This window comes from Manis pentadactyla, chromosome 11 (genome assembly GCF_030020395.1).
Source record: "Manis pentadactyla isolate mManPen7 chromosome 11, mManPen7.hap1, whole genome shotgun sequence".
In the NCBI taxonomy this organism is placed as follows: Eukaryota; Metazoa; Chordata; class Mammalia; order Pholidota; family Manidae; genus Manis; species Manis pentadactyla.
Window position 1 is genome coordinate 89,966,506 of NC_080029.1, and position 26,080 is coordinate 89,992,585.

Below are 26,080 nucleotides of genomic sequence, written 5' to 3' on the forward strand. Positions count from 1 at the left end.
TGGACGCAGGCCTGTGCATTCCAGCACTGATCTTGCCAAGCCCTCAGTGATGAGTGCATGTGCCAGGACAGAAGAGTGACAGTCACTTAGCTTATCTTCCTGGATTCCAACCCAACTTTCTCTGGGTATACCAAGTCATCACTGCTTTGCCCCAGTGGTAACTGCCCTTCCTGGCTCTAAGGTTTAGCATTAAATATTGCTCCATTTGCTCTAACTTTCTGTTGCACTAAGGACACGAGGAAGGAAGAAAGTTAAGGGTGATAAGAAAGGCTCTCTCAACTCATACATTTTACTGATTTGAGGAAGTCCTAACCAGAGTTCCTTGGGAGTTCCAGGGTCAAAGGAAACAGCAGCATTTCTGGCCAGTATTATTTTTCCTATGGTTAGTCCCAATTTCTGAAAGGGAACTGGAATACAAAGATGTCATTTGCCTTATTTAGGATCACACAGTAAGCCACAAGACAGATAAAGAGAGCACCCAAGACTCCTGGATTCAAATTTAGTACCACTTCAAGGGCTTAAGTTAAATATATATTAATAAGTTCAATTTGGGAACTAATATCAGATTTGATTTTGGTAAATGGAGTTTCACTTTTTTATAGAGCCATCACTTAAGTTGTCACTTCTAAACCAATTAAGAAACCATAGTTACAACTAATTGGACTCCCTCTGTGAAACGTGTTTCTACTGAATAGTTAAGCAAAAAGGTAGCTAGAGACCTGGGGCCTTACCCCTGTACCTCATGCAGGTTTTCAAATGGGGCTAAGAGCCTTTCAGTCCTACAATTCGTTTTCTGTTCCTCCAAATCAATTCCCCTTGTCATACTAAAATTTCTGTTTCTTAGATAGAAAAGGGGATTTTGGGAAAAGGCAATCCAGAATCTTGCCTGAATTACAGAAACACTATTTTCTAGTTCTTGGACATTCTCTAACCACCCTATGATCAGCTGCTCTTGCGAGAGTGTTTGGGACTTTATTGCTTTTTTTTCTTAAATTGTTATTACTGAGGAAGAATAATATTTGTTTATCATGCATGCAGAAGAAAAATTCTTAGCCTTTTTTAATGCTTATCCATCCATCTAAAAGCCATCAGATGGCCCTGTAGGAAGAGGGAGGTCTAACACCTGATTTCCCTGGGAGAGATGGCAACTGGCAAACTCAGCCTACGACCCAATGACTGTTAGCGTCCGGCTTTCTCAAAATGCCTAGGAAGTACAAAGGGTCACTCTCCATGTCAAGGGTATCCTACCAATAAAAAGCTATAGTAATAAAGCTACCACCATTAGTCAATGGAAAACAAGAAAGAAAAATGTATCTGGGAATTGCAAAAATATGTCTATAATTAAGCAAGTACATGGAATCACCTGGTTGGTTCTCATCCATTGGATAAAGCAAGTAATTGATTTAGAAATGAGTAAATGTTCTCTCAAGATTTTTATGGCCACCCTGCTCATCATTAGGGACTTGGGGCCTATTATCCACAGAGCCATGGCCTCAGAATCCTGCCGTCAGAGCACTAAGGTCTGGCTTGTCTGAAGGCACAGGTTAAAAACAGGTGGCAAAGGTTACCAGCTCCCCTGCACCGGTGTGCATTTGTCTTTACCTCCACTTCCTGGGAGCATCTCTCTGGGAGGAATCAGGTCAATAGCGCCACACAGACAGTTTTATGAGAGAAGTTTTATATGGACAACAGAGACTGAACAAGACCTTCACAAACAAGGAGGGAAGCACACACTCAGTCAGGGAGGCTACCACAAGAAGCAAGCTCACGACTACACAGGAGTGGCGGCAAATGCCACCACTGCACGGACAGGTCTGATTTGGAACTGGCCCCTTTCTAAGAGCAGGAGAAAGGGGAGAAACCATGGATGAAATAAAAAAATATATAAACACCCACATTTTCACACTTCTTTCCTCCATTTTGCCCACAAGGAACAAATGAGACAAAAGCCCAGCTTCTTTTTCCTTAAGTCCCTGTATTTATTACCGACTTGTTAGAGAAGCCCCACATGGGGCTTGGATTCAAGGAGGCAGAGTTCACGCTCCTTGACCCTGCTCACCCCTGACAATTTGCTGAGGGAATGCTTGGGACACAGATGGGAACATCCAGAAGAGGCAAGAAAAAGTATGGCTCCCCTAACTTGTACATTATACACAAGGGCATCCGTTTCTCCAAATCCTTTCACACTTGGTTCTTCATGAGATTCTTAGCAGACTTCTCCCCAGCAGCAACAGAGCCCAGGCAAGGCGTGAAACGTGGAGGAAACAGGATTCAATCCACATGCACTGGGTCAGTCACTTTGTCCTAGACAGTCACACATGCCAGCCCCAAGTAAGTCCTCAGGGGCCCATGGCTGTTGGCTTTGTGGAGTGGAAGTCTGGTTTATCCCCTCCCTAGCCGCCACGCTTTCCGCTGTTCCCCTGGACCCAAGACAGCCGCTTGGCATGTGAGTGTGTAATTTACTGTTCCACTGCAGCTGGCTTGTCCTGGGCTCCTGGTTTCTCAACCTGCGACTCTGGAGGAATCAGATACTGGACCTCCTCTGTACTGATGGCTACTTTATCTGGCTGCAGCCATCTCTTAAAATGTTCCAAGGTGCTAGGAAAGAGCAGGAGAAAAGGGTGGGTGCATCAGACTTCACTGATTAATTACTTAATGACTGTCTCAGTTACTCAAATGCTGCCTTCCCACCCACCACCAATTTCTTCCTACAATTGTTTTTCACTGCTAACATGGAAAGAACGATACTCCTCTGACAGCTGAGCATCCTGGCAGCTTCACGGAATAATTTACCCCCTAGTGGGCACTTTGGCTGTAGCAGCACCAGACCCTCTTCAAATGCAGAGCCCCTGAAGGCCTGATGAGAATAGCTGAAGAGCTATGCCTGCCTCAGTCCTGTCTTTTTTTCCTCAAAACTGGAGAGGAGAGAAATTGTCAAGGGGAAGAAACATCCAAATAAACACCAGATTATTAGTGAGGCACAAACCCGAGCATCTTCAAATCTCTCATACCTGAGGCAGTCTGAGACTCGATTATACTTAACACCACTTACTTGCACTAACCACGATTTCTTTTTGTATTTTTGCTTAGTTCATTCTATAGCAAGGCCCCAAGGTCAAATCTCTGAACAGCAATGTCCCCCCTACAGGAATGGCCACTATGCCAGAGAGCTCTTTCTTTCTTCAAATGTGTGGGAAAGGGAAAGTGTCCCCCTCCCACCTTTCTTAAGTACTCAAGATCCTCCACTGTAAACATTAGACATTTGTGGTTAAATATAAATGATTAAAAATAATGTAAACCTAATTTTATGCTCTTCAATAACACAAAGTCTTAAGGCCAGAAATAAAGCCATAACCAGAAGATTCTAGACACCTACAATGGGGGGCTCATATTGTGGACAGTAGTAGGGTTTCTCAGCCTATTACTCCCTTGCCAAAAGTATACCACGAGGTAGGTCAACTACCTGGCCTTTACATACATGCATATCCACATAATTCCACTATGAAATGTCCTCTGTTTAAAACAAACTTTGAAGTTTGAAAATAAATGCATATTTACTGTTTCAGAACATGGATAGAAAGAAGCGTTCCCCCAGAGGTAGGCTCAGGGGAACAAGTGCTAACAGCTCTCTGTTATTAGTACTTTTCTAATAGAATAATATGGAAATATTTCTATAGACATTATTTTAGGTATTGATAAATATTAACTTGAGCCATGGTGCTGATATGATTTCAAAGAAAAGGAATTTCTACTTGAGAATTATGCAGGAGAAAATTTTGTCTTTTCTCAGAACTGGAGAGGAGGGAAACATCCAAGGGGAGAGAGAATACAATACCAAATTATTAGTAGGCCAGGAATCTATGCATCTTCAAGACTTTTTTGTTTGGGGTAATTTAGGGCTCAATTGGGTTGAGCCTTTAGAGATAGAACAAATTTATATTATTATTTTCTGAACCCTAAGAAACTGCAGGATCTGAGATAATGGAAGTAAAAGTACTTTGCTTTCCCTCTAGTGAAAGTAAAGTACAATAATGAAGTTTTGTTTACATACTGTCCATGATCTCGGCAGCAGTATTTTCATCTGACACCACGGGACTCTCAAAATCAATGTTAATGATTTATTGCAAACTAGGTCAAGTCATAGTCCCCTAAGACCTTTCGTTAAAGTTCAGGTTTTTACTAACCTCACCAATTTTTATTTTGAATCATTAAAAAATTTTGAACTTTAGAATTCTACTAGGAAGAATAGTATTAATAACAGCTAACATTTACATAGTACTTCCCATGAGCCAGGCACTGTTCTAAGCACTTCATACATAGCAACTTATTTAACCCTCATAACAACCACCTTATAAGGTAAGAACTACTACCTCTGCTTTACAGAGAGGAAACTAAGGCACACAGGTTACCTACCCAAGAACATACAACCAGGATGTGGCAAAGCCACTTTCCCAGTGTCAAGCACCATCCTACTCTGTACAGAATGACCTCTCCTCCTCTCCCCATCCAGCGCACCTGCAGATACTGTTCAAGTCCTGCCTCCTCCTCTGGCACAAACACCACAGTCCACAGAAAGTTCAATGGTCTCTCAACTCCCAAAGCACATCTGCCACTTCCACTCATCTGGCTCTTTCCCTATGCTGCCTCTTTGTGTTAGGTATGCTATTGTATGTATTTGTCATCTCTCCCCAACTAGTTCTGAGGACAAAAAAAAGGGTGTAAAATTTCCTTACATCTCCCCTCTACCCTCCCCACCCCTGCTCCCAGCCCCATGATGTCAAGCACAGTGCCTTCACATAGTAGATGCTTAAGAAATTCACTCACTTAGTCTATACAAATTTGAGTGCCTACAATATGACAGAAATTCTTCAGGGCAATGGAGATTCACAGGTAAGAAAATATAGTTCCAGTTGTTGATTGATTACTACTTTCTCAAGTGTATTGTATGCTTAAAAATAAAAATAATGGTTTATCATCAACTCTGTTCAATCTGTGATAAAAATGTAGGTGGATCATATCGAATTCACCAAGTATCATAATTCCTCCAAGTAGTAAAGATACCTCAAGACAAATGCTGGGCATAGAAGCCACAGGGCATAAATCTGCAAAGAAGTAAAAAGCTAACCTTTTCAAACAATATGGCTTCTCTCTCACTTACCAACTTTACATTTCCCTGTATGGCCCCGGAAGATGACTGGTTAGCCCGAGACGGGTAAGATTCCTCAAGGGAGGAACAACCTAAGACAGGCACAGTCGCAGGGGGGCCATCAGGTGAGAAATTGGGGATCAACAGAAGTGAGGCTTAGAACCTCACCCCCCCTGTCTTGAGAGAAATCTTCTTCATCCGTGGATGTTTTATTGCCCTTGTCTAGCTTGGATTACAGGCACACACCTGATCATCTACATTTGCTCTCTTACAGCACTAATATGTTTTCTACCTTTATCTTGCATCTACCTACCACTTCAGCATTTTATTTAAAAATAATAATAATAATAATAAAGGGAGAAATGTGGGATTCACATATAAATCATGTATAAAAATCAAACGAATATTCATATTTGACCTGATTGTTTACAGTTCATAATGAGTGATCAAAACCGAAAGTTTCTGTGATGACTGCCCTTGCACTGTTCACCATGTAAGAACTTGTTCGTTATGCTTCAGAAGATTGGAGACTGATGAGAATTAGGCTGGGGGTGGATTAATGATTGTGCATTGAGCATTGACTCCCCTATACAGAATTTTATTGTTGTTAACAACCATTTGATCAATAAATATGAGAGATGCCCTCTCAAAAAAAAAAAAATGTAGGTGGAGTTGGGTGGACTTGGTGATGGGGGAAGTCTAGTAAACATAAGGTTCCTCATGTAATTGTAGATTAATGATACCAAAATAAAAAAAGGAAAAAAAAAGTAGGTGGAGTATTTGTCTTTTGGCAAAAATACTCATTCTCAAAAATCTGCTGCTAAGAGCAAATAGAGCAACCTTATAAAGGCTGATTTTAGATCAGAAAAGCTGATGTTGCTATCAACTAATATTTGGACCCTTCTTGAAATTCTTTAGAGAAAGAAATGCCCTCTGGTGTCACCTGGAACTAGACTGGGAATCAATTACCTCTCATCAGAATCAAGTCCATCCACAAAGAACTCTGACGCTAACTTCTCCTGGAGGAATCTATCCCAACATTCCTTCTTGGCTTGGGCCAGGGTTCGAAGCATGTCCTTAGAAGTCACTTCCTGATTGAAACCTTTGATTCTTCTCAATTTCTTCTCTAAACAGAAAAATATGGAAAGTGAGTATGAAATGAAACTAAATCGAAAATACAAAATGACAACTTAAAAATTCTATCACTGATGAGTACATCCACACTCCCTGCAAAACAGCTCATTTTTTTTTTTGGTCTGAAAATATCTTTAATTTTTTTTTTTTTTTGGTATCATTAATCTACAGTTACATGAAGAACATTATGTTTACTAGGCTCCCCCTTTCACCAAGTCCCCCCCACATACCCCTTTAGTCACTGTTCATCAGCGTAGTGAGATGCTGTAAAATCACTACTTGTCTTCTCTGTGTTGCACAGCCCTCCCTGTGCCCCCACATACACTATACATGCTAATCGTAATGCCCCCTTTCTTCTCCCTGCCCCTTCTCCCTCCCTTCCCACCCATCCTCCCCAGTCCCTTTCCCCTTGGTAACTATTAGTCCTTTCTTGGGTTCTGTGATTCTGCTGCTGTTTTGTTCCTTCAGTTTTTCCTTTGTTCTTATATTCCACATATGAGTGAAATCATTTGGTATTTGTATTTCTCCACCTGGCTTATTTCACTGAGCATAATACCCTCTAGCTCCATCCATGTTGTTGCAAATGGTAGGATTTGAAACAGCTCATTTTTTAAGGAAGACAGATAAAGGGAAACATACTCTTTTCTTCTTTCCTTCACAGTGTCTTCACTCTGCATTGTACCAAATAAATGTTCAATCCAGAAAAGGAAAAAGCCATAGGTTTTCATAAATAAGTCAATGGCATGTTTTCTTTGAAATCACAGAAGTCAGCAGGTATCTCTCTAAGGAATGTTTTGTTTTCCCTGGCTTGACATGTGTATACTATTGTCTTTTTTCAACTCCTTGAAAATAGTCTCTCTGAGGAATAAATAATTTTTCTTTTTGTTTCAGTGACATGAAGTAGTTTTCAAACCTCATGAGACAGAATTAGAGAAATGAGAGATTAATGGTTCACTAGGCACTAAAATTGACTTGATGAGAACTCAATTATAAGAGACCTCTAAGATCTCTATGTGTGACTAAATTCTTGATCAAAGAAAAAGAATCTCCTAACATTTTTTTTTGGTATCATTAATCTACAATTACATGAGGAACATTATGTTTACTAGGCTGCCCCCTTCACCAAGTACCCCCCACAGACCCTATTACAATCACTGTCCATCAGCGTAGTAAGATGCTGTAGAGTCACTACTTGTCTTCTCTGTGTTGCACAGCCCTCCCCGTGCCTCCCGCCACATTATACATGCTAATCGTAATGCCCCCTTTCTTTCCCCACCTCTTATCCCTCCCTTCCCACCCATCCTCCCCAGTCCCTTTCCCTTTGGTAACTGTTAGTCCATTCTTGGGTTCTGTGAGTCTGCTGCTGTTTTGTTCCTTCAGTTTTTTCTTTGTTCTTATACTCCACATATGAGTGACATCATTTGGTACTTGTCTTTCTCCGCCTGGCTTATTTCACTGAGCATAATACCCTCTAGCTCCATCCATGTTGTTGCAAATGGTAGGATTTGTTTTCTTCTTATGGCTGAATAATATTCTGTGTATATGTACCACATCTTTTTTATCCATTCATCTACTGATGGACACTTAGGTTGCTTCCATTTCTTGGCTATTGTAAATAGTGCTGTGATAAACATCAGGGTGCATCTGTCTTTTTCAAACTGGGCTGCTGCATTCTTAGTGTAAATTCCTAAGAGTGGAATTCCTGGGTCAAATGGTATTTCTATTTTGAGCTTTTTGAGGAACCTTCATGCTGCTTTCCACAATGGTTGAACTAATTTACATTCCCACCAGCAGTGTAGGAGGGTTCCCCTTTCTCCACCACCTCACCAACATTTGTTGTTGTTTGTTGTTTGGATGGTGGTGATCCTTACTGGTGTGAGGTGATATCTCATTGTAGTTTTAATTTGCATTTCTCTGATGACTAGCGATGTGGAGCATCTTTTCATGTGTCTGTTGGCCATCTGAATTTCTTCTTTGGAGAACTGTCTGTTCAGATCCTCTGCCCATTTTTTCATTGGATTATTTGCTTTTTGTTTGTTGAGGTGTATGAGCTCTTTATATATTTTGGATGTCAACCCTTTATCGGATGTGTCATTTATGAATATATTCTCCCATACTGTAGGATGCCTTTTTGTTCTATTGGTGGTGTCCTTTGCTGTACAGAAGCTTTTCAGCTTGATATAGTCCCACTTGTTCATTTTTGCTTTTGTTTCCCTTGCCTGGGGAGAAATGTTCATGAAGAAGTCGCTCATGTTTATGTCCAAGATATTTTTGTCTATCTTTTTTTCTAAGAGTTTTATGGTTTCTCCTAATATTTTTTAAAGTTGCTCAACTTGTGAACTGAATGTTAGAGCCTAATAAAAACAAACACTTGTAATTCCTTTGAGAGTGGTCCATATGGCTTCCTGATGATAAATGATTAATTACCCTTCTTTGCACTTTAAGTGTTGAACAGATACCGTCTTTTGAAGAATACATGAAAGGGTATCACTGTTTGCCTTTTGCCTTCTTGCCTTCAATTCTAAAAAATGGGTAAATGATGGCTTTTTGAAGGGGTGAGGGGTGGACATCAAGCCCAGAACCAGTGGAAACTTTATGATTTGGCATCCTGGTTTCATTTCCTATTAAGCCACATCAGCTAACATGTACTGAACAAAACAGTAAGTACCTTTTGTTGCTGCAAGTTACCATGGAGAGCTCACCCATGTAAAAAACCTGCAGTTGATATATGTTAAATATTTGAGTTTTTTCTCCTTGAGGATGTGAAAAGGATTATGTATATCTCATGTTGAACTAAGTTTCTAATTGTTGCTCTCAGTGGATTCTCTTTGATATACATTTATTTGGCAATAAAAACAATATTTATATTGTCTGGCCTTGGTTGTCAGGGTGGAAGTTACTCTTTTGGGCTCTTCTTCTATTTAAGTTTGCTGAGTATATGATCAGATGTGATCAAAGTTAGGCAGGCAGAAGCAGGCACCACTGAATCCTCCAATCTGCCTGCCCTTGTCTCCCAGACTCTGGCCAAGGCAACAGAAATGGCTCTTATTTCCTCAGAGAAGGAAATTTTAATCATCTTAACTGACTTTAGAAAAAATATTAATGGAGTTTTAACTTTCCAAACCAGTCTTCAACAATCCAAATCATCACTGAATCCATGAACGTTTCTTATAGCCCTGAACACAGAGCACCAACAAGCCAAAGGTGTGGTTCTTCAGCTTTCTCAGAATGTTGCTTCTTCTCCTTATCATCATTAAACAGCTGTTCAGACTACCACAAAACAGAATGGTCAACCTGCTCAGCCATGGCTGTAAGTATTCTATCCTATCTTCTGTGGCTTCCCAATAAATTTCACATTATACCTGCATCTTTAACTTTTGCCTTTATTTATTTTGTTTGTTTATCTGAAATTTTTTAAATTGAAGTATTGCTGATAATACAATTTTATATTGGTTTCAAATGTACAACACAGTGGTTCAACAGTTACCTGTATTATTAAATCCTCACCCCCTCTAGTGGGGTTACTATCTGTCAATGTAGAAAGATGTTAGAGAATTACTATCTTCTCCATGTTGTACTACCATCCCCATGACCAACTTGTATTGTGATTGAACTTTTGCCTTTTTTTAATTGAAATATATATTCACTACTAAATGCTCACCATGATAAATGTAGTTACCATCTGTCACTATACAAAGGTATTACAATATTACGAGCCATATTCCTTGTTATACTTTCATCCCTGTGACTAAATTAATTTATAATTTGAAGTTTGTATCTCTTTATCCCCTTCACCTATTTTACCTGCACTGCCCAGCGATGGTAACCAACCACCCATTCTCTGTGTTTATGAGTCTGTTTTATTTGCTCATTTGTTTTGTTTTTCAGATTCCAAATATAAGGAAAACCACATGGTATTCTTTGACTTATTTCACTTAACTTTATACCCTCTAGGTCCTACCATGGTTGTTGCAAATAGCAAGATCTTTCTTTTTTAAGACTGAGTAATATTCCTCTGTATATATGTACCACATCTTCTCTATCCAGTTATCTATTGGTAGACATTTTGGTTGCTTCCATATCTTGACTATTGTAAGTAATGCTTCAACAATCATTGTTGATGGTTTCCTTTGCTGTGCAGAAGCTTTATAGTTTGATTTAGTCCCACTTGTTTATTTTTGCTTTTGTTTCCCTTGCCTGGGGAGAACTATCCAGAAAAAAAATTTCTAATGTTGATGTTCAGAAGTTTACTGCCTTTATTTTCTTCTAGGAGTTTTATGGTTTCAGGTCTTATATTTAAGTCTTTTATTCATTTTGAGTTTACTTTTGTATACAGGGTAAGACAGTGGTCCAGTTTCATTCTTCTGCTTGTGACTGTCCAGTTTACCAGTACCATTTAATGAAGAGACTGTCTTTTCCCCATTTTATATTCTTGCCTCCTTTGTCATATGTTAATTGATCATATAGGTTTGTGGGTTTATTTCTAGGCTCTCTGTTCTGTACCATTCATAGGTCTATGTATCAGTTCTTGTGCCAGTTCCATATTGTTTTAATTACTGTAGCTTTGTAGTAGTTTGAAATCAGGGAGTATGATACCTTCAGCTTTGCTCTTCTTTCTCAAAATTGTTTTGGCTATTTGGGGTCTTTTGTGGTTCCCTACAAATTTTAGGATTATTTGCTCTAGTTCAGTAAAAAATGCCATTTGTATTTTAATAGGGATTGCACTAATTCTGTAGATTGCTTTGGTCAGGATGGCCATTTTAACAATATTACTTCTTCCTGTCCATGAGCAAGGAATAGCTTTCCATTTATTTGTGTCATTTTTTATTTCTTTCATCAATATTTTAGAGTTTTCAAAGTATAGGTCTCATCTTTTTCTATCATTTTCTATCAATTTCTAAAATTATCTATCATTTTCCCTATGTTTTTCTAATATCTTTTTCCTCCAGTACAGCATTAACAAAATTCCTTTTGTTTTTCCAAGATATTTCTTAGCAACCATGTAAACTCTGACTCTTCTTTGTGTCTTTCCTCAAAAACTTCTTCCTGAATTGCCTTTCCTCCCTCAAATAATTATTCCCAGGCTTGGTTTGGTGATGTATAGATGGGCCTAATGAATGTTTAATAATATAAGGATACCACAATTCTAAAAACTGGCAATCACTGTCCTAGACTCTTTTTCTTTCCCTTAGCATTAGACAATCTGAAGTTCTTTCCTATGTTTGGAGTATTTCTAAATATTTACTCTTAAAGCCAGTGAAGATTATTTTTTTAATATTTCCGAAACATATCTTCACTGGGTAAGTATTTAGAGAGTCCAAAGGCCATATTTAGAAAATAAAAAGAGGCAGAATGAATTTTATGTCAATACGTTCCCATTCTAATAGTCTACTTAATATAACAATTTTTCAAACCATAGCTTCAGAAATCCTTATGTAGCTCTGGGGTAATGACTTTTTCTTTCAAGATGGCTTAAGGTTTGACACTTTTGAGTTATTTGAATATATGGGCCACCAATAGTAGGCAAGAGAGTTCTACAGAATGCCAAGAAATAAAACAGAATTTAAATGAAACAGTCAAAGGCAGCAGGGGACGAAGACTGTTTTAAGGGATGTACAAGGAAAAGGGCGCTCCTTCCCAAAACTGACCTGAAACATTCCCTATTAATACATTTGACATATACCTAAGGTAAGGAGAGGAAAAAAATAGTAAGAATAGAAAACCAGATTTGACGTAACACAACTTGAACACACTTCCTTAAAACAACCATCCTCACTAAAAAAACAAAAAAGCCAGCTAACTTACCTAGAGATGCTAAATACACTTCTGAATCCTGCAAGGGAGCCCAGGGCTTTACAGCTGGCTGAACAGCGAAGTCTGGGGCCTCCGTATGGCCTGCGCCTGCAGAGTAAGAATCCATAAAGGAGTCTGAGAAGGCATTGTTGGTGCCATCCTCTTGGTCAGGATTTGGCAGATGGGAAGAGATTTCAGCCCAAAGATCCGGGCCAGATCTTGTGGCTGCACAGTCAATGCTCTCAAACATTTTCATGTGGAATCTGAGCTGAAAAACAAGAGCTCAAGTGAGTAAGAACTTGTTTTAAGGATGCAGTATAAGTATGAGGTGCTCAGATACTTGTGTACCCATTAAAGGAAGGTAATAGGCTTTCAAGAATTTTCTCTTAACAAAACTTAAAACGTCTTCTGTTAGATTCCTGTGTTACAGATAAAACGATGACAAAAGGGTAACTGAGTTCCTCTTGTGGCTGTGTACTTGAGTTATTTCCATGAAGTTTATCTTTAAGAATGCAATTTCTACAGGCCAGACACAAAAGGACAAATATTGAACAATTCTAGTCGAGGAACTTAATACAGTCAAATTCATAGAGGTGGAAAATAGAATGGTGGTTACTAGTGGTTTTGGGAAGAGGGCAATGGGAATTATTGTTTAATGGGTGCAGAGTATCAGGATGGGAAGTTCTATAGATGGATGGTGGTGATGGTTATGCAACAATGTCAATGGCACTGAACTGTACATCTAAAAATGGTTAAATAGCAAATTTTATGTTATGTAGGCTTTAACATACACATACACAATGAAATTTCTAGGACATTCCCAGGGAATACAAACATCTTGCGCTTTCCTTCAAAGACCTCAAAAATGCTATTACGCTGTCCTCAACCAATTAAATTCTGTTTTCAGCAGGGCACTGATTAAAGGTCTTGCAGAGTTCCATATACACGAGGCTCATAAAAGTGCTGCTTGGTGAAAACTGTCAGTACTGTCACATGCAAAGGCCCATGTGCTCATTGGTGTAGAAGCTGGGCTCTATATACCTCATTTTTATTTTAGAAGTTCTTATTTTAATAAGAGACACTGAAAAATAGACATTTTCATCATTTACAGATGAAGAAACTGAGGATCAGAATGGTAGTTTATCAAAGGCACATGACTGATATAAGGTAAATCCTTGATTGGAAACCAGACCTGTAGTTCTCCAAAGTCCACGTTTTTTACCCAATACCACTCTGCCTTTGGAAATATACTGAAAGTAGCCCAAGCAGAGCTGCGTAGGAAGGGCTGCGTACACAGCCTGGGGGCTTTCATACTATCTAGTCTTAAAGGATAGGTTGACACCTCTCAGGAGGGACCTTAGGTGTTAGGAAGGCTGGCTGGAGAAAGGTCTGAATAACTCCAGGACAGCCTAGCCAGCCCAAGGGCCCAGAAGTAAAAAGGACAGATATGTCACAGTGGACCTGGATGAACTGATGCCAGAGGCCACAATGAACCTCCACCTCCATCTCGAAATCATATGAACCCATCCAAGCCATAACTTTGGTCGCACTGGAGCCCCAGTACCCCCTAGGGAAGTCCTGAACAACGCAGAGAACCCTGGTGTCCAGACACCGGGCCTCAATCATTCTGGCCTCAAGGACTGGCTGGGCGGGATGAGTCAGGCCCCGAGGTCCCCCTGTGGTATCCCGGAATGGGGCCTGAGCCGGGGTTATAAAACGCTGGGTACCCTCACCCCTCTTTACCTACCGCCACCGCCTACCCAGCAGCCTGCCGGAGCTTGGTTCCGTTCCGTCTCTGGCAGCCGGGGAGAAGCCGGGGGCGGGATCTCCAAGTGACGGATCCCTGGAATCCTCCAACCATTGCCCGACCTGGAGATGTTTTGTTCGTCGATTGATCGAGAGCAGCACAGCTAGGTAAGGAAGTGAACTGCAGAGTGCGAGGAAGCGGTGGGCGGGACTATTGTTGCCGGGAAACGGTCACTTGCCCCGGACCCCTACCTTCCCTGGGGCCAAGTTGATTTTACCTACTCTTGGGCTGTCCAGCCCCGTGGACAGCGCCCCCCACCCATCCCCTGCTCCGATAGGGAAGCCCAGTTTCCGGGGCTTTTGATTTTTCTTTGTTCTTTGAGCAAGTTCACCTCCTCCGCAATTCTCTGGGCCGGTGTCTGTCTCCGAAAATTTCAGCCCTTCGCTACCCAAATTAGAGCACTTCGGCAGCTCTGATGAGGAAGGAGGCGGCTACTTTCCATACTCTCAAAGGAGAGCCATGTCCCCTTAACCAAGTTAGGAAGCTTCCCTCATTCATCTAGTCAATAAACACCAAGCTCCTGCTGTGTTCTAGGCACGTGTTAAGCGGGAATACAAAACGAGTAAGACTTGGGGGTCCCCACAGGTCTTTACAACTTAGTGTAGGAGGGTGCACCATGGGGGCAATTTTCAGATAATGCAAAGAATTATAGAGGATATGATGGAAGTGTGGCTAGATAAAGGAGAGAGTGGTCACGGTGTGTCAGAAACGTTTTTTTAAAGGAGATGAACTTTGATATCCTTCAGTGTTTATCCCTTCTCTGAAATGAAACCCTTCCTCTTTCCCGCACTTAGTTTTCAGGGCCACTACTCTCTCCCAAAGAAACACGTGATGAAAGACATCTGCCAACCACCAGTAGAAGTAATTTGGCTGAGCATATCGTCTGTAGGTGTATCCAAGGCCAATCAAAGTAATAACTACCACCATGTGAGAGGGAACTACAAGGTACTCCGTTGCCTCATTTATAACCATTCTTAGACTGTGCAAACATAAGGAAGTGGAAAGCAAGGTTAGAAAACAAAGGAACAACTAGTGGGCTAGAATTTGACAGTGCTTATTCATAGGGATACATGGGGGGTGGGGAGCTCTCCGAGAGGGATCCCAGAGTCCTCCAAACGCCACTTGAGTCTGGCAGCAGCTGATTCAGACATGATTCATAGAAAGGGTTTATGGCAGCACCTGACTAAAGGAAAGGGTCACTGTCGTAGATCTGTGGGTGCTTCACCAAGCTACTCCATGGCCTTTCAATTCCCGTGGCCAGAGAAAACTCTCTTTTCTCTGATTTTCTGCTCACCAAACAAACTCTTGATTTCAAATTTGGCCTCTTAAATATCTTGACACCAGGATGAGGGTGTCTTTAACAGTAGGCACAAATAGTCACTGGTGTAAAATAGTACACATTTTCTAACTCAAAGTTACAATAGTAAACTAACAAATTGGCACCCCTACCAATTCACTTATGTCCTCTGAGTTTAATTAATGTGTTGGCTGATTAAACCCAAACCAGATCCTGGACTTGCAAAGCTGTAATCATAAGCCACGGTGATCTTCCCCTCCCCAAGGGTTGTTTGCACTGGGCAGTCAGCATCCTTCTAGCAAGGACTCTGCTTTGACTGCAGAGTGATTAGCACAAATATGTTTTTTATTTGTATCCTCAACCAGCATAGGCATTCATTGAGATCAGGAACCATGTCTTTCTTACCTCTGTATCTCCAGAGCCAGGTGATGCCTGGAAAATGTTCAAAATCTGTTTGGCGTGTGAATGTTTGAGTTAGAACCCTTATGGTCAAGGACCACACTGAATTGGAGCTAGACCTTGTGATTCCTTTTTCAGTCCCTTCTCCGTATTGCTACAAAGGATATCCTTTTGGAATGGAGATAAGATCATGTCGCATATACACATACACATTAAAAACTCTTTGATGATCCCCTATTGCTCTCAAAATATTTAAATCCGTATCATAGTAAGTTAGGTGGAGTTCTTAGTTCAAACAGAATTCATTCTAGCCAGTTTAAGCAGTAAAAGCAATTGATTAAAGCTGCTTTGTCCAACAGAATGTTCTGTGATAATAGAAATGTTCTATACCTGAGTTGATCAATAAGGTAGCTGCTAGCTTCATGTGGCTATTGAGGACTTGATAAGCAGCTTGTGCAACTGAAGAATTAAATATCAGACTTTCTTTTTCTTTAGTTAATTTAAATTTAAATAGTCACATATGGCTAATGGCTGTTGTATCGTACAGAACAGGATTAAAAGATATTAATTTACAGAATCTCAAGATGGGTCAGAGTCAGGATTGGGGTCTATATAGCCAGGAAGTATCAAACCGCACTAAGGGACTGCTCAGGAGAGCACTCCAATGCCGTTGAACATAAACACTGTAGTCGGCATTACTGGCTGGGCACTGGACACAAGAACCTCCCCTACTGTCAAATCAGGTGCCTATAATGCTGTCTTGTCAGAAATGGATTCCACACTGTGCCTACTTCCTCAGGTGCTGTGTGCTTTTGAACCAAAGGCTCTGACCAATTGATGGAGCCCAGGTGATGGATGCCCAAGCTGCAAGGGAAGCTGGGAAGGCCAGTTTCTGGTTTCCACCTTTTGAAGGCAGTACATATAATGTGCGAAATTCTCCGCACAAAAGAAGAGTGTTGAGAGGATACTGGATGTTCAAAGAGTAAGACAAATGTCTAGGTGGTCTATATCAGTGTTTCTCAAACTTTAACATGCAGACAAAGATCTTGTTAAAATGCAGATTCTCAGTCAGTAGGTTGAGAGAGGAGTTACAGGATTCTGCAGTTCCAACAAGTTGCCAGGTGTTGCCTATGTTGTTAATCAACAGACCACATTTTGAGTAGCAAGGCTTTACATAATTCCACAAGGACTCCTTCTCTAGACCTCTCTGGTATCTCCTTGTCTGGGATTCAGACACATTCTGAAAAACATCCTCTTAAAAAAATATTCAATTAAAAAAAATATATAGTAGTAGCCGACCACTACAACTCTACTGAAATATAATTCAAATGTCATACAAGTCATCCTTTTGTCATGTGACTGGTTCTCAGAGTCCTTGGCTTCTCTTGATTTGGCTCTTTCTGAGCTTGCTCTCCAGGTCTTTTGTGAACTTTATGAGACACTAACATCCTCTCAATAATCCCCTATTTGATGAAGTTAACCAGATTTGGTGTCTTGCCAGTGGGTTTCAGCCCCGGAAACAAGTTCAATATTCAATGAAACCTAAAAATGACAACGGAACGTTCTTGGGGTGAAAGGATTTATACCCAGCTTTATTCCCACCGTGGCAGGTCAATCACCAGAATCCTGTCCACTCAGAGTGCATCTGCATGCAGCAATCCGGTCTCTGCCTCTGGGTCTCTCTACCCCCACAGCCATCTCAGTCTCTGTCCTCGGCGCTGCCACCACTCCAGTCTCTGCTCTTCTGCAGCTGTGCAGCTCTGCAGCAGCCTTGCAGCCATGCCACCTTGTCACCCAGAGCACTGGGCGGAGATCTTTACATACAGTCAATAGCAACGTATTGCCCACACGTGTGCAGTGAACCAGTCGACCAGGGCCAGGTGAGAATCCTGGCCACAGGAACCTTCACTTTATCCACACTTGGTTTCAGCATTTTGCATTTAAGAGCTCTGAAAAACGCACGAAATTCACTTAGTTTTAATCTGAGGACAGGAACATATGGGAGGCAAATGGGAGATCTCTAATCTTTCTCATACTGTTAGGGGGAAGGACGGTGTAAAAACATTGTTTCTGGTGTGTGTGTTTAAATACATATATAACAGCTTTATTGGGTCATAAGTCACATACTACAAAATTCACTATGTTTAAAGTACACAACAGTGCTTTTTAGTATATTCAGAGTTTAGCAGCCCTCATTCTGTTTTGTTTTGAATAAAGATCCTTCAAGTGTTTCCAGACCCAAGAGACTGTGAGGTATCTATGTGAAATCTACCCATCTAGCGAGTCATTTTCACAGCCTTTCAACTCCACTCATGCAACGCCCGCCCTGACTCCCTCTCTTCGCAGCCCCCGCCTCAGCACTGGGCCTCACTGATTGGCTGGTGTCCAGTGACGTCCTTAGACCGCGACTCCGGAGTGGGGCCGTAAGGTCATGCGGTTTGGCGGTCTTGCGTGTCTCCCAGTTATTGTGCAAGGGTCCTTCAACCTCCAGCGCCTCAGCTTTGCCAGGATTTGGGGTGGTCGTAGTGGTCCGATGGCGGAAACACTTTCGACCGAGGCCGACGGAGCAAGAGGGCTGAAGGCTCCGGCTCAGCAAAATGGAGACGCGGGTGGCGACTCAAGGGGTGAGCGGCCCCTAGGGCGCCCGGAACCTGCTGGCCCCGGAGTGGAGTGGTTCGGCGAGGACGAGAAGCAGGCCGCAGGGAGCGGGGAGCAGGCCCCGGCTGCGACCCCCGGCCCAGACAAGCGGAAGAAGCGTCGGGGCGCAACCAGGGAGCGCGTCGTACCGCCCCCGAAGAAGCGGCGGGGTAGGGTGAGCTTCGGCGATGAGCACTTTGCAGAAACCAGCTACTATTTCGAGGGTGGCCTGCGCAAAGTGAGGCCCTATTATTTTGACTTCCAAACCTACTGCAAAGGCCGTTGGGTGGGCCACAGCTTGATGCATGTCTTCAGCACCGAGTTCCGAGCCCAGCCCCTGGCCTACTACGAGGCCGCGGTCCGGGCAAGGCGCCTGCACCTCAACGAGGAGCCAGTACAGGACCTCAACATTGTGCTCAAGGTGGAGTCCTGATCGGGCTGGCCAGAATTGGGCGAGGAAAAGGGGCAGGGTTTTTTGTTTTTTGTTTTTTTTTTCAGAGTTAATAGGGTATGGTACTGGAGTAAAATAGGGGTTATTCTGAAGCGTTCTCACTTTCCCTTGGAACATTCTTATTTTTTAGCCTTTTCATCCTACCCCGTCTCTTCAAGTAGACTTTGCTTCAAAATTCAAACCATTTATCTCCTCGAACGCGGTTTCCTTGTTTATAAGGGACAAGTTGAAATTGTCAGAGCTCATTTTATGTACTGTCTTGTGGCAGTAACACTGATCACTTTCTAATTTCCATTATAGATCTCTGTACAAATAGTATTAACAGAGGCTATCATATATGTTTCCTTACTGTGTGTTGGGCAGAGTTAAGCATTTTATGTACTTTAACATTTAATTCTATGACAGCCTTGCCCCTCCTTTTACCTGTGAGGAAACTGAGCATAGATAAACCTCAGAGAGATAAGGCAACAGTGTCACCTCCAAAGGCTGTTCTTATAATTACTACTCACGTTATTTATCATAGAGCCTGATATGATACAATTGTGAAGTGTAAGCAGTTGAGACTAGGATTGTCTAGCCCAGTGCTTCAGCCTTCTATAAAATCCAGTCACAGCTGCTGTACACCCCTGTCAGTCATACTGGCTCATAACAGTTATGAATGGAGACAAGGTGATACCAGCATTTGGGGAATGGGTGATTTGAATTACCTCTCCCATCCCAGTTTTGAAAAGCACGGGTCTGTTTTAACCCTCCCATTTTACAGATAAGGCAACTATGCCCAGAGAAGTTAAGTGACTTGCCCAAGGTCATGGGATGAGCCTGTGGCAAATCCAGATATAGAAGGACAGATCTCTCGGCCTACACCTTGGTGTTGTTTGTTCAGGGTCACAGTAAGTGATGATTTATGGGGAGATTTCTTCATTTTAGAACAATTTACCTTTTAAATATAACTATATTGTAGAGAAAATACATAGAAGCAAAACCAAAAAACATCCATAATCCCACCACCCATAGAGATTCTTACTCACATTAATGTGTGTAGCCTTCTAGTACTTTTTCAATGCCTGCTGTCTGCCTGTGTGCTGTCCTTAGTTTTACAAAATGAATACACTATACACTGCTTTTCTGCTTAAGAATGTACTGTGACCATTCTTCCATGTCCATAGAGAACAAGAAGCTGTGTATGAAGTTGACTAATAACAGTTCCTGGCCTCTGGGCTGACCTGTTTGTTGCCTATGTCATATGCAGGACAATGACTTCTTGAAGAACACAGTACACAGGCATGAACCACCAGTCACAGCTGAGCCTATCCGCCTGCTAGCTGAGAACGAAGACATGGTAGTTGTAGATAAGCCTTCTTCCATTCCTGTCCACCCTTGTGGCCGCTTCCGACACAACACAGTTATCTTCATCCTGGGCAAGGAGCACCAACTTAAGGAACTCCACCCATTGCATCGGCTTGACCGCCTTACCTCTGGGGTCCTTATGTTTGCCAAGACAGCAGCTGTTTCTGAGAGAATTCATGAGCAGGTTCGGGACCGCCAGGTGAGCCAAACTTTTATCTCTTGCAGGCTACTTCCTGGGCCAAAAAAGGTCCTCTGTGTCAGAAGATGGTCACTGAGTTCCACCTGAAATGGGCCTTCATGTTTATCTAGCCAAGTTTCCTACCTTCAGGAAGGTTAACACCTTCCTGAAAAATGTGGCAAAGACAGGTTACTATCTCATTATGTTTCAGCAACTCTGTAGAGATGGCACACACAGCCTTTCTTGGCAGTTTGCTGTTTTGAAGTTTTAAAGCATTGACAGGCTGAGCAAGATTTTTAAGATTGTCAGGAGAGCCTACTTGGGTAACTTCTGGATGAAGTTGGAAGAGTCTTGGGTAGAAGAGGTAAATGTGGTGGTTGTGGTCTTGAGACATAATTCTGGATCTGATTGTGATACATTTATTAAGTGTATACTGTATACCAGACCCAGTACCAAGTACATTAGAGTCTAATTTACTGAATCTTTGTAACAGTCCTATAAGGGAAATGCTTTTCTAACCTTACGTTTTCTGGACAAGTTAATGGGATTTAAGTAGTGTACCCAGAGTCAGGAACTGATTCTGGCAAACAGTGGAGTTGGGTTTACATTCTATTCTGTCTGACATTGTTGCAATCCTCATCATTGCAGAGGGTCTGGGCTTTGTAAGTTCAGGCTTTGTTCTGACTCTCTCCCTCTTGCCTCCTGTATAGCTGGGAAAGGAGTATGTGTGCCGGGTAGAGGGAGAGTTCCCTGCTGAGGAAGTGACCTGCAAGGAGCCCATCCTGGTAGTGTCTTACAAGGTGGGGGTGTGCCGGGTAGATACTCGGGGCAAGCCGTGTGAGACAGTGTTCCAGAGACTGAGCTACAATGGCCATTCCAGTGTGGTCCGGTGCCGACCACTTACAGGCCGCACCCACCAGATCCGAGTCCATCTCCAGTTCCTGGGCCACCCCATCCTCAATGACCCCATCTACAACTCAGTTGCCTGGGGCCCCTCCAGAGGTCGGGGCGGACACATTCCTAAAACTGATGAGGAGCTGCTGCGGGACCTCGTGGCAGAGCACCAGGCCAAGCAGAACTTGGATGTGCTAGATCTTTGTGAGGGTGACCTGTCCCCAGCACTCACAGACTCTACAGTTCCCTCTTCAAAGCTGGGTAAGGACCACTTGGAAGAGTTGGCTGCATCTACACAGAAGATGGATGGAGCAGATGAAGCATCCCTTCAGGATTTGGACACAATGGCCTTGGCACCAGGGAATGCGGCAGAAACAGATGTTGTGAATCAAGAAATAGACCCTCTCTGTGCAGAGTGCCGGCTGGTACGACAGGACCCGTTGCCCCAGGACCTCATGATGTTTTTGCATGCCCTATGCTATAAAGGGCCAGGCTTTGAGTACTTTTCTCCTATGCCTGCCTGGGCACACGATGACTGGCAAGAGGACTGAGGACTATGGCCAGTAGAGGGATTCCTTGTTGGACTGAAAGAGGGATTGGCCAGGGGGTAGGAGCTGACCTCATAGGCTGGTATTCAGGGTTTCTACAGGAGCAAGCTTAGGCTCTTTGAGGACCTGCTAATACTTGCTGTACCCCTCCTGCCTCTCCCTCCAGCTAGAGTTTAGGGACTTTTTAATTTGTAAATGTATCCCTTTTTCTGACACCTATGTGTCTTGTTTTCTTACTGCTTCTTACTTTTTGTTAATTGAGGTAAAATTCACATAATGTGCATTAACCATTTTAAGATAAACAATCTAGTGGCATTTAGTACATTTGCAATGTTGTGCAACTATCACCTCTTACCCAGTACCAAAACATTTTTGTCACCCAAAAGGGAAACCCATACCCATAAAATAGTCACTCCCCATTTCTCTTCCTTCTAGCCCCTGGTAACCATTAATCTACTTTCTCTCTCTATGGATTTACCTGTTCTGGAGTTTTCATATAAATGGAGTCATACAATGTGTGACCTTTTGTGTCTGACTGCTTTTGCTTAGCATAATATTTAAAAGTTCATCCAAAGTCTACTGTGTATCAGCACTTCCTTTTTTTTTTTTTTTTTTTTTTATTGAAGGGTAGTTGACAACAGCATTGCATTACATTAGTTTCAGGTGTACAACACAGCGACTCAACATTTATATACATGATATTTCTAGGTACCAGGTATCACCATACCAAGTTGTTACAATATCTTGACTATATTCCTTATGCTATACATTACATCCTGGTTACTTATTTATTTTACAATTGGAAGTGTGTTTATATATATATATTGTGAGGGCATCTCTCATATTTATTGATCAAATAGTTGTTAACCACAACAAATCTCTGTATAGGGGGGTCAATACTCAATGCACAATCATTAATCCACCCCAAGCCCAATTTTCGTCAGTCTCCAATCTTCTGATGCATAACGAACAAATTCTTACATGGAGTACAAATTCTTACATAGTGAATAAGTTACATGGTGAACAGTGCAAGGGCAGTCATCACAGAAGCTTTCGGTTTTGTTAATGCATTATGAACTATACACAGTCAGTTCAAATATGAATATTCATTTGATTTTTAAACCTGATTTATATGTGGATACCACATTTCTCTATTATTATTATTTTTAATAAAATGCTGAAGTGGTAGGTAGATACGAGATAAAGGTAGAGAACAGAGTTTAGTGTTGTAAGAGAGCAAATGTAGATGATCAGGTGTGTGCCTGTAGACTATGTGTTAATCTGAGCTAGACGAGGGCAATAAACATCCATGTATGCAGAAGATTTCTCTCAGAACATGAGGGGGGAGGTTCTAAGCCTCACCTCTGCTGCTCCCCATTTTCTCACCAGATGGCCCCCTGCAACTGTGCCTGTCTTAGGTTGTTCCTCCCTTGAGGAATCTTACCCGTCTCTGGCTAACCAGTCATCTTCCGGGGCCATACAGGGAAATGTTAAGTTGGTAAGTGAGAGAGAAGCCTTATCGTTTGAAAAGGTTAGCTTTTTACTTCTTTGCATATTTATGCCCTGTGGCTTCTATGCCCAGCATTTGTCTTGAGGTGTCTTTACCACTTGGAAGAATTATGATGCTCGGTAAATTCGACATGTGGCACGAGTTCTATTTAAAGGTTGTGATTAGGTAGGAAGAAGAAAAGCTACAGAAGTAGCAGGCAGAAGAAAACCTGGGAAGATTGATTATTTCTTTGACATATCTTCTTGTAGAGTAACTTCAGCATGGATAGGTTTTAAACGACTAATTAAATTGTGCACACACATTAACATAATAGGAATATAGTTACCTAACCAAAGCATACCTGTAATTACCAGCCATCTCCAGTGAAACCAAGAAAACCAGTTAGGCACCTTAGGCATTTGTGAAAACTTATCTATGATATGGTGGATATTGTCCGACTGAACTTAAACAGTCTGAGAGAATTCAGATAAACTAGAACACCCCATTCCTGGGGACTGTTCATATCCCATATGTTCTTTTAACGATAAATAGTCTGTGGTTGTAAGATTTTGGAGTGCTACAATTTGCACTTCTCCTAATTCTTGGTTGAGTTCCAACAGTATAGATCCAGTCCAATTTTTGTTTACTGCATGCACAGGCCAGCTTAGATATCTCCTTCATCTTTCCCATGGCAAGTCCATGAACTGGTGGGATGAGTGCATCTACACCTGTCAGCACTTCCTTTTTTATGGGTGAATAATATTCCATTGTATGGTCACATCACATTTGTGTATTCATAAATTGAAGGACATTTGGGTTGTTTCCACCTTTTGGCTGCTGTGAATAAGTGCTGCTATGAATATTTGCAAGTTTTTATTTCAATACATGTTTTCATTTTTTTCAAGTATATTCCAAGGAGTGCAATTACTAGATCACATGGTAATTCTGTGTTTAACTTTTTGAGGAACTACCAAATTGTTTTCTACAACAGCTGAGTGAGCCATTTTATATTTCTATTGGCAACATACAAGGGTTCCAATTTTTCTGCATCCTTGTCAGTATTTGTTATTTTCCATTGCTTTGATTATAGTCAGCCTAGTGAGCATAAAGTGTTATCTCACTGTGATTTTGATTTGCGTTTCCCTATTGACTAATAATGTTGGGCATCATTGCATGTACTTGTTGGCCATTTATCTTCTTTCTTTGGAGAAATGTCTGTTCAAGTCTTTTATCCATTTTAAGTTGGGTTGCTTATCTTTCCATTGTTACAAGTTCTTTTTATATTCTGGATATAAGACCCTTACCAGATACATGATTTCAAGTATTTCAAGCTATTCTGTAGCTTGTCTGTACTTTTATTGATAGTGTCCTTTGATTCACAAAAATTTTAATTTCCTTTTTATTGTGGTAAGAATACTTAATAGATCTATTCTTAACAAAATTTTATGTGTGCAGTACAGTATTATTAACTGTAGGCACAGTGTTGCACAGATCTCTAGAGCTCAATCACCTTCCATAATTGAAACTTCATACCTGTTGAACAGCAATTCCCCTTTTCTTCCTGCTCCCAACCCTTCATATCACCATTCCACTCTCTACTTCTGTGTGTTTGACTACTTAGATAACTGGAAAGAAAAACTTACTTTCCTTTTCTCAGTACTTATAGAACACTCTGTACTTCAAATGTGGCAGGGAGAGGGTGTTGCCCCACACCCCAGGCAGTTTTCTGACACTAGCTAGGTGTCCTACAATTTAACTCAATTCTGACATTGTCTGTTTAGGGATAGTATCAGGTCCCACAAGTTAAGGGCCCAGTCCCACAAGACTGTCCCCATTTTGGATGCCAGTCACCAAGTACAGGTTGTCACCTATGCTTCTGACAGACCATAAATCAGAGGTTCCCACGATCCCCACCTCGGGTTCAATAATTTACTGGAATGGCTCCAGAACTCAGGAAACACTTAATAGATTACTGGTTTATTACAAAGGATGATAAAGGAAAAGAATGAACAAGACAGATGAAGAGATACATAGGGCAAAGCCTGGAAGGGTCCTGAGCACAGGAGCTTCTGACCTTGTAGATTTGGGTGTGCCACTCGCTGTCACATGAATGCCTTCTTGTTCACGCCAGAAACGCTCTGTACCTAGTCGTTGGGGACTTTTGTAGAGGGTTCATTATTTCGGCATGATTGATTAAATAACTAGACATTAGTTATTAAGCCAATCTCTAGTCCCTCTTCTGTGCTGAAGGTCAGTAGTGGTTCTGAAAGGTGAAACACTTACTGGGTTGGTTACCCTGGCAACCAAACCCCTTCCTTAAAGCCTTTCTAAAAATCACCAATTAACATACATTCAAGTATAGTTGAAAGGGGCATGGTATAAACAACAAAAGACACCTTTATCATTCTCATTACTAGGAAATCCCAAGGGTTTTAGGTGTTCTGTGCCAGGAACAGAGACAAAGACCAAATACAAGAACGTGGCAACGCACAGTATTTGTCCTTCTGTGACTAGCTTATTTTACTTAGCATAATGTCTTCAAGATTCAACCTTGTTGCACATGGCAGGATTTCCTTTTTTAAAGCTAGGGGATACTCTGTTGTACATATTCAGGTATTCCTGGCTTTTCAAAAATTCACATTACACCACTTCGCTTTTATGAAAAGACCTACATTAGTACCTGTTCTCTCGCCAACCAAAATAAAGCATAAGAGGATTTTCACTTTTATGAAAAAACACAAAAAGTGAAAATATCCTTTAGCTTTTGTTTTGTAGCGAGCCCTTATAGAGGCAGCAGGCACCTAGAGCAGTACTAGTGGCCCTGCCAAGTTCCTTCCCCAGGAACTGCTATTAGCATCAAGCCTCCACAGCTTTGAACTGTGTCTCTGAGTATCTGCTTCATCTCGGTTTACTCTGTGTGTCCCTTAGCAAGAAGTGTCCTAAGGTATCCAAAAGTCCAA

General features: G+C 41.6%; 2 protein-coding genes across 5 annotated transcripts; one reads left to right on the top strand and one right to left on the bottom strand.

Annotated features, from left to right (window-relative positions):
- Positions 1 to 1,955: 1,955 nt before the first annotated feature.
- On the bottom strand, positions 1,956 to 13,971 carry CCDC32 (coiled-coil domain containing 32). Of its 3 annotated transcripts, none has more exons than XM_057488685.1 (4): positions 13,821 to 13,969; positions 12,086 to 12,341; positions 6,116 to 6,272; positions 1,956 to 2,598 (listed from the first exon to the last, which is right to left on the bottom strand). In XM_057488685.1, exons 2-4 carry the CDS (start codon positions 12,327 to 12,329, stop codon positions 2,460 to 2,462), a joined length of 540 nt encoding a protein of 179 aa, XP_057344668.1. In that variant the 5' UTR covers positions 12,330 to 12,341; positions 13,821 to 13,969; the 3' UTR covers positions 1,956 to 2,459. The 3 variants fall into 3 exon arrangements, with proteins under 3 accessions (XP_057344668.1, XP_057344671.1, XP_057344669.1); XM_057488688.1 differs by having other exon boundaries at positions 12,086 to 12,336; positions 13,821 to 13,965; XM_057488686.1 differs by lacking the exon at positions 1,956 to 2,598 and having other exon boundaries at positions 6,112 to 6,272; positions 13,821 to 13,971.
- A 3,997-nt stretch (positions 13,972 to 17,968) lies between these two features.
- RPUSD2 (RNA pseudouridine synthase domain containing 2) lies at positions 17,969 to 22,150 on the top strand. Of its 2 annotated transcripts, none has more exons than XM_036923846.2 (3): positions 17,969 to 18,634; positions 19,914 to 20,210; positions 20,900 to 22,150. In XM_036923846.2, exons 1-3 carry the CDS (start codon positions 18,008 to 18,010, stop codon positions 21,632 to 21,634), a joined length of 1,659 nt encoding a protein of 552 aa, XP_036779741.2. In that variant the 5' UTR covers positions 17,969 to 18,007; the 3' UTR covers positions 21,635 to 22,150. The 2 variants fall into 2 exon arrangements, with proteins under 2 accessions (XP_036779741.2, XP_036779742.2); XM_036923847.2 differs by having other exon boundaries at positions 17,969 to 18,388.
- Positions 22,151 to 26,080: the final 3,930 nt, after the last annotated feature.